Source organism: Entelurus aequoreus, linkage group LG08, assembly GCF_033978785.1.
Source record: "Entelurus aequoreus isolate RoL-2023_Sb linkage group LG08, RoL_Eaeq_v1.1, whole genome shotgun sequence".
In the NCBI taxonomy this organism is placed as follows: Eukaryota; Metazoa; Chordata; class Actinopteri; order Syngnathiformes; family Syngnathidae; genus Entelurus; species Entelurus aequoreus.
In genome coordinates this window covers 6152016-6159515 of record NC_084738.1, presented here as the reverse complement: position 1 = coordinate 6159515, position 7500 = coordinate 6152016, and the positions used below count along the sequence as shown (strand labels likewise).

The following is a 7500-nucleotide window of genomic DNA, read 5'->3' as shown; positions in this document are numbered from 1 at the left end:
AGAGACAGAGTCAAGTTAATAGTATGACGTCATGGTCAAGGTTATGTCATTATGTTTAGGAACATGTGACCGGAAGTTGTTTAGTCCGGGAAACTCCATACGCGCAAAGGTGTCATGTGGATTAAAACTGTGCTCCAGGTGAGGCTCGAACTCACAACCTCGGCATGGCTCTGCTATGTACTGCTGTATAAGTACCGCGCGCTAACCGATTGCGCCACTGGAGCTTACGTACAAACCTGTTTGAGAATGTTTTTGTAGTCCTTCTGACACTCAATGACGCCATAGCCGTGGTGCATTCGCGTACCGAACGTAAAGTAGGACATCGTATGGTCAGTTTGTCGTCGTGTCAATTCCGGCTCATAAACCCCAGAACAGGTGCGTTCTTTGCTCTAATGAATATATTGCCAAATATAAATTGCTGGAATTTGACTCAAGTACAAGAAAATGTGCAGATATAAAACATATTCATGCAAAAAAATAATTAATATACAATTTTTTTGAATTGCAAAAATTGCTAATAAAAGATCATCCATATGACAGGAGGGCTCTGTTGTTTTCTAGTCAAAGAGCCTCCTATGATAAAAGTACTGGGTTTTTTTTTAGCACTTACTGCAGAAATTCTAATCAAAGATCCTCTCCATGATTGGGGAGCTCTGTTGGCTTTAAGGACCTACAGCAAAAACACAAGTCAAAGATCCTCTATGTGACAGGAGCACTGTTGTTTTTAAGGACCTACAGCAAAAACACAAGTCAGAGATCCTAGTCTATATGATTAAAAAAAAATGTTATCACTTACTGCAAAAAATTTAGTCAAAGATCCTCCATATGATTGGAGAGCGTTGCTGGTTTTAAGGACCTACTAAAAAACCAAGTCAAAGATCCTCTATGCGACAGGAGGGAGCACTTGGCTGTTTATAAGAACCTACTGCAAACATTTTATTTCAAAGATCGTCTATATACCAGGAGCACTTTGCTGGTTTCAAAACCAGACTGCAAAAATGGTAGTCAAAGATCGTCTACATGAGAAGCACTTTGCTGGTTTAAAAAAATAGCAAAAATTGCTAATAAAAGATTATCCATGTGCTCTGTTGTTTTCTAGTCAAAGAGCCTCTTATGATAAAAGTACTGTTTTTTTTTAGCACTTGCTGCAGAAATTCTAATCAAAGATCCTCTACATAATTGGAGATCTCCACTGGTTTGAAGGACCTACTAAAAACACAAGTCAAAGATCCTCTATATCAGGGGTGCCCACACTTTTTCTGCAGGCCAGCTACTTTTTAATTGACCAAGTCGAGGGGATCTACCTTATTCATATACAGGTGTATATCATTTATATTTATTTATTTGTGAAAGAGACGTTTTTGTTAACAAGTTGAAAAGTGTGCAGTGATAATACAAGCATGTTTAACACATATAGATTCCTTTCTTTCATGAAGACAAGAATATAAGTTGGTGTATTACCTGATTCTGATGACTTGCATTGATTGGAATCAGACAGTAGTGATGATAACATCCACATTTTCAAAATAGAGGAGAACAAAATGTATATATAGGTGAATATATAGGAGCCCGGATTAGTTAGGGCTGCAAGGAATTCTGGGTATTTGTTCTGTTGTGTTTATGTTGTGTTACGGTGCGGATGTTCTCCCGAAATGTGTTTGTCATTCTTGTTTGGTGTGGCGCATATTTGTAACAGTGTTAAAGTTGTTTATACGGACACCCTCAGTGTGACCTGTATGGCTGTTGACCAAGTATGAGTTGCATTCACTTACGCGTGTCTGTTGAAGCCGCATACAACATGTGACTGGGTCGGCACGCTGTTTGTATGGAGAAAAAGCAGACGCCAAAGGCAGCGTCATCACGACACGCCCTCAATATTGTTGTCCGGGTCAAAATCGGGAGACATTCGGGAGAAGTGTTTCCCCGGGAGAATTTCGGGAGGGGCACTGACATTCGGGAGGGGCATCTCCCGGAAAAATCGGGAGGGTTGGCAAGTATGCTAATTTTTAGGTCTATTTTTTAAATGCCTGGCTGGCGATCGACGGACACACCCTCCACGATCGACGTAATGGGCACCCCTGCTCTATATGATTAAAAAAAACAAAGTTTTTTATCACTTACTGTAGAAGTTATAGTCAAAGATCCTCCATATGATTGGAAAGCTTTGCTGGTTTTAAGGACCTACTAAAAACCACAAGTCAAAGATCCTCTAAATCAGTGGTCCCCAACCTTTTTGTAGCTGCGGACCGGTCAACGCTTGAAAATGTGTCCCACGGTCCGGGGGAGGAGGGGGGGTTAGTAAAAAAAAAAAAAAAAAAAATTTGTGTCGTTGTTGTTGTCATAAAGAAATACAATCATGTGTGCTTACGGAATGTATCCCTGTAGACTGTATTGATTTATATTGATATATAATGTAAATATTCTGTTTTTTATGTTGATTTAATTTAAAAAAAAAAAAAAAAAAAATAATAATAATAATAATAATAATTTTAATTTCTTGTGCGGCCGCGGCCCGGTACCAATCGGTCCACGGACCGGTACCGGCTTTTTGTAACTGCTTGAAAATTTGTCCCACAGACCGGGGGGGAATTTAAAAAAAACATTTTTTTTTTTGTCATACAAAAATACAATCATGTGTGCTTACAGACTGTATTCCCTGCAGACTGTATTGATATATATTGATATATAATGTAGGAAGCAGAATATTAATAACAGAAAGAAACAATCCTTTTGGGTAAATGAGTGTGAATGGGGGAGGGAGGTTTTTTGGGTGGGTGCACTAATTGTAAGTGTATCTTGTGTTTTTTATGTTGATTTAATTAAAAAGATAAAAAATATATAATAATAATATATTTTTTTTTTTTAATTTCTTGTGCGGCCCGGTACCAATCGATCCACGGACCGGGCGGTGGTTGGGGACCACTGCTCTGCGGGACATCGTGGCAAAGTTGGTAGAGTGGCCGTGCCAGCAATGGGAGGGTTGCTGGTTACTGGGGTTCAATCCCCACCGTCTACCATCCTAGTCACGTCCATTGTGTCCTTGGGCAAGACACTTCACCCTTGCTCCTGATGGCTGCTGGTTAGCGCCTTGCATGGCAGCTCCCTCCATCAGTGTGTGAATGTGGAAATAGTGTCAAAGCGCTTTGAGTACCTTGAAGGTAGAAAAGCGCTATACAAGTATAACCCATTTATCATTTGCTCTAAATTACAGGAGTGCTCTCTTGTTGTTGAGCACCAGCCGCAAACACAGCAGCCAAAGATCCTTTATTTGGCAGGAGCGCTCTGATGTTTTCACAAATCCACTGCAAAAACTCAAAATCAAAGATCCTTTACGAGACAGGACAAACATGTTAGTCACTACCAAGTTTTTCAAGCGAACCGAAAGGTCAGAGAGAGACATCATCGAGTCAAACAACCCTTCTCTACACTCTCTGCGTGCTGTGCTGAACTTTTCTTGCATTTGTTGGAGAAGTGCAGCATCAAGCCTGACCTTCAGCCACCAGCTGCAGCTGTGCTTATTTCAGGCCCTTCTCATCAGGCGCCTGACAATAACATCCCCAGCTGTTCCTCCTCCAATCAAAGGTGAGTGAAATCACGTTGCGCATCATCATCATCATCATCATCATCATCATCATCAGCGTCGTCGGAGAGGCGACACAGTGTTCGCCATTGTGTTCCTTTTTATTATCGTCAACAGCAGCAGCATATTCATAACAGAACACGTGACATACGAGAAACATTCTGACTTCAAAATTCACAGGACCCCTTCCGGGTCACCGCAAAGACATGCCTGATCGGAAATCAAAACAACACAAAGGCCCGACGGGGAGCGATCGTACGAGGATCGGCCCGATTTGGGAAACTAACCATAAACCCGCTGCAGTCGGGCCGTGGAAATATGATGAGTGGAATTTACAGAAATGAACGGTTGCTGTGTGAAAACTAAAATGTCAAAAGTTTTCATTTACGCAGGGGGAGGGGCTCCATAATTGTCATGTTAGAATGCAGCTGATATTAAATGACGTGACGTATTGTCAATATTAATTTGAGGTTTTACAAAATAAACAATAAAACGTTTTTTTTTTACAATTTTTTTCCTCCAGCTCTTTTATTTGAAATACACCCCCCCCCCCCGCCCCTTGTAAATAATGATGATTATGAATGTCCCTGCATGTGCTCTCTGCTGTTTTTGTATATTTTGTGCAGATGAAATTAAAAAATAGCTACGGAGCCCCTAAAGGGACATGGGGGGAAAACATTTTTTATAATTTATTTTTATTTGTATTTTTTTTAAACATGTATCTCGTGCGCACGAGATAGATAGTGTCTTGGGGGGAATTTTTTTTTTTTAAATAATTAAAAAAACTTTTTTTTTTAGACATGTATCTCTATCTTCTGCCCACGAGATACATGTCTAAAAAAATTTTTTTTAAATAATTATAAAAATTGTATTTTTATTTTTATAACTTCATAAAAAGTTTCTTGTGCGCACGAGATACATTTCTAAAAAAAATAATAAAAAGAATAATAATTATAAAACATTTATTTTTATTTTTATAACTTTATAAAAAGTTTCTCGTGCGCATGAGATACATGTCTAAAAAAAAAAAAAAAAAAAAAAAATTATTAAAAAAAAAATTCCCTCATGTCCCTTTAGGGGCTTCGTAAATAGCAGATGAGGTTTGTCTTCTTTTCTTTCTTTTTTTTTGCCTCCTTTTTACATTTTCAGAGATATCATCTGAAGCTGGTGACGTCACTGCTTCTGTAGTTCTATATTACACATCAATTGGCCACCTGAGAAGGGACACTACTGTAATTGGATACGTTAAAATTAGAGATGTCCGTTAATGGCTTTTTTTGCCGATATTCCGATATTGTCCAACTCTTTATTACCGATTCCGATATCAACTGATACCGATATATACGGTTGATGCAGTAAACAATGTAACAAGGTTTTCCAAAATAAATCAACTCAAGTTATGGAAAAAAATGCCAACATGGCACTGCCATATTTAGAGCATGAGGAGATTGAGGTGGGCGGGGAGGGGGTGCGGGGGGGGGCGTCCCGGAAGAGTTAGTGCTGCAAGGGGTTCTGGGTATTTGTTCTGTTACGGTGCAGATACTGGCTTTTAACCCAGCATGAGACTTTTAAACTTTTTTTTTACTTTTTAAACTGTTTTTATCTAACAAATTGTTCTCAGGGTAATTTGTATTTGCTTTTTCAATGTGTATTTTACTTCTGTTTTAAATGTTATTTTTTTAGTCTGTCCTTTGCCTCTATTTCTTTGTGGTGTACAGCCCTTTGTTCTTCAACTGTGGTTGTTTTTAAAGGGCTTTATAAATAAAGTTGGTATGTTATGGTATGGATGTTTTCCCGAAAATGTGTTTGTCATTCTTGTTTAGTGTGGGTTCACAGTGTGGCGCATATTTGTAACAGTGTTAAAGTTGTTTATACGGCTACCCTCAGTGTGACCTGTATGGCTGTTGACCAAGTATGCCTTGCATTCACTTGTGTGTGTGAAAAGCCGTAGATATTATGTGATTGGGCCGGCACGCGAAGGCAGTGCCTTTAAGGTTTATTGGCGCTCTGTACTTCTCCCTACGTCCGTGTACACAGCGGCCTTAAAAGTCATACATTTTACTTTTTGAAACCGATACAGATGATTTTGAAACCAATACCGATAATTTCAGATATTACATTTTAAAGCATTAATATCGGCACTCCGATATTATCGGACATCTCTAGTTAAAATCAAAAGATTTGGAATATTCCTATACATGGCCATTCATTTATGAAATAAAAATGAACCCGCATGCCCCCCCCCCCCCCCCCTCTCCTTCCCAAAGCCCCGCCCACCTTTATACTGAGGGGGCGGGAGAAAAAAACAGCTTTATACAAAAAAAAGAGAAAAAGAAACATCACAGGTCACAACACAAAAGTCCCATCCGTGATCACCGCAATTGGCTCCCCCTGCCGTTGCCATGGCAACGCGCACCATACGAACACGCGCTTTTGGCACGCGTGTTCAACACACCGAGGCCGGTCCGTCTGGTGCTACTTGACGAAACCGAGCCGAGCGTTGTGGCGTGGGAGTGTACGGCCATCTCCCATTCCCTACCGTCTAAATGTGGCCGTTTTTCCAATGGAAGTTTTGAACTGCGCCATTCCTGTGTGTGCCTGCAGATGCTCGCACTGCATGGCGGTCAAACCCAGGTGTACCTAATAAACTGGCAAGCAAGTGTGGGGGAGGGGGCGGTTAAAATGTGTTTCTATTGCGTGGCGTTTTTTGTTTTTTTTACGAGTCGTTCGAACGGGTGTCCGACTGTACAGAGAAGGGCCGAGGGAGGACAGGGTCAGTCGTGGATGACGATGGGGCCTCGCATCCTCAGGCTGGGGTGGGGATGCGGGGGCCCCAGTACCAGCCCCTGGGGCACCCCCTGGGAGGCCCTGCGGAGGGTGATCTGCTCGCAGGGCTGCCGACAAGCGTGCCTGAGCTGGGAACGCGACAGCATCCGTCTGGCCCTCCTGCGGTGTGGACACAGGACAGGAAGTGGGTCGATAAAAACAGAAATATTTTTTCTTCTTCACTGGTGTTTTTTTTTTTTGACAGCTTAAAAAAAATATTACATTCCCCTTTGGTGAATTTTCCGAGGTTTTATGGTAGTTACCACCATGCGCCACCGGAGGCAATAGTGAGCACTGAGCCACAAAATAACCCATCTTGCATTGTCTAAATATGGGAAATTGAGCGGTTTTATCCGACCCGGAACATGCGCTGGACTTCCTGTCACAAAGCCCCGCCCCCGTGTCACCTTCACAGTGGTGTGACTGTGAGCAATTTTACTTGTGTGCTTTTACTTTGAAGGCCTGGCTTTTTACGAGACAATTTTAGTATTGATTTTATATTTATTTATTTTTTGTTTTTATTCAGTCATTGGTGGAGCTAAGGATATTTGAATATTGTTTTTAATATTGTTGTGCAGCACTTTGGAAACATTTTTGTTGTTTAAATGTGCTATATAAATAAAGTGGATTGGATTGGATTAGTCTTGTAAATTGAGCGATTTGTGAGACAGCATCCTCTGCTGGATCTGCAGGAGCGCTGCAGATAGCGCCATTTTTTTACCCCCCCAAAAAAGAAGAAATCTGCAAAACCACAAATATCTACGTTGATCAATCCAAACACAAGAACGAGCGTGTTGCCGGGCAGAATTCGCAGGCAGCGTGTAAAAATATCGGTTTAAAAGAGCGCCGACTGCAGCAGTCAAGTCAGACTCTTCGATTGCTTGATGTTGTTTTTTTCTGTCTTTTTTTTTTTTTTTTTAAAGCCAATTTGCTTCTTTTTCTTTTTTTCCACCTCTTTGGCCGTGACCTCTCACTCCCATCTCTCTCGGCTGTGGCTGACGGCGTTCCTCACCACACTGAGAGAGAATGAAGGAGAGAGGGAGAAAGAGACGGAGGAGGAGACAAACCAGACGTTGGCGTCGTTAGCGAGGCGG

The 7500-nt window shown here is 41.1% G+C and overlaps 2 protein-coding genes and 1 non-coding gene across 3 annotated transcripts in view; all 3 read right to left on the bottom strand.

Annotated features, from left to right (window-relative positions):
* LOC133655307 (uncharacterized) overlaps positions 1-323 on the bottom strand; it is an 8961-nt gene extending 8638 nt beyond the window's left edge. Inside the window, exon 1 of the mRNA XM_062055333.1 lies at positions 237-323. Coding sequence (XP_061911317.1) covers positions 237-323 — 87 coding nt within the window. The remainder of the gene's footprint in view (positions 1-236) is intronic.
* trnai-uau (transfer RNA isoleucine (anticodon UAU)) lies at positions 131-224 on the bottom strand. Its single transcript has 2 exons — positions 187-224; positions 131-166 (listed from the first exon to the last, which is right to left on the bottom strand). It is a non-coding gene; the product is annotated as a tRNA-Ile (tRNA).
* A 4727-nt stretch (positions 324-5050) lies between the features above and the next one.
* mta3 (metastasis associated 1 family, member 3) overlaps positions 5051-7500 on the bottom strand; it is a 70299-nt gene continuing 67849 nt past the window's right edge. The window contains exon 19 of the mRNA XM_062055410.1: positions 5051-6526. Coding sequence (XP_061911394.1) covers positions 6355-6526 — 172 coding nt within the window. The 3' untranslated portion in view covers positions 5051-6354. The remainder of the gene's footprint in view (positions 6527-7500) is intronic.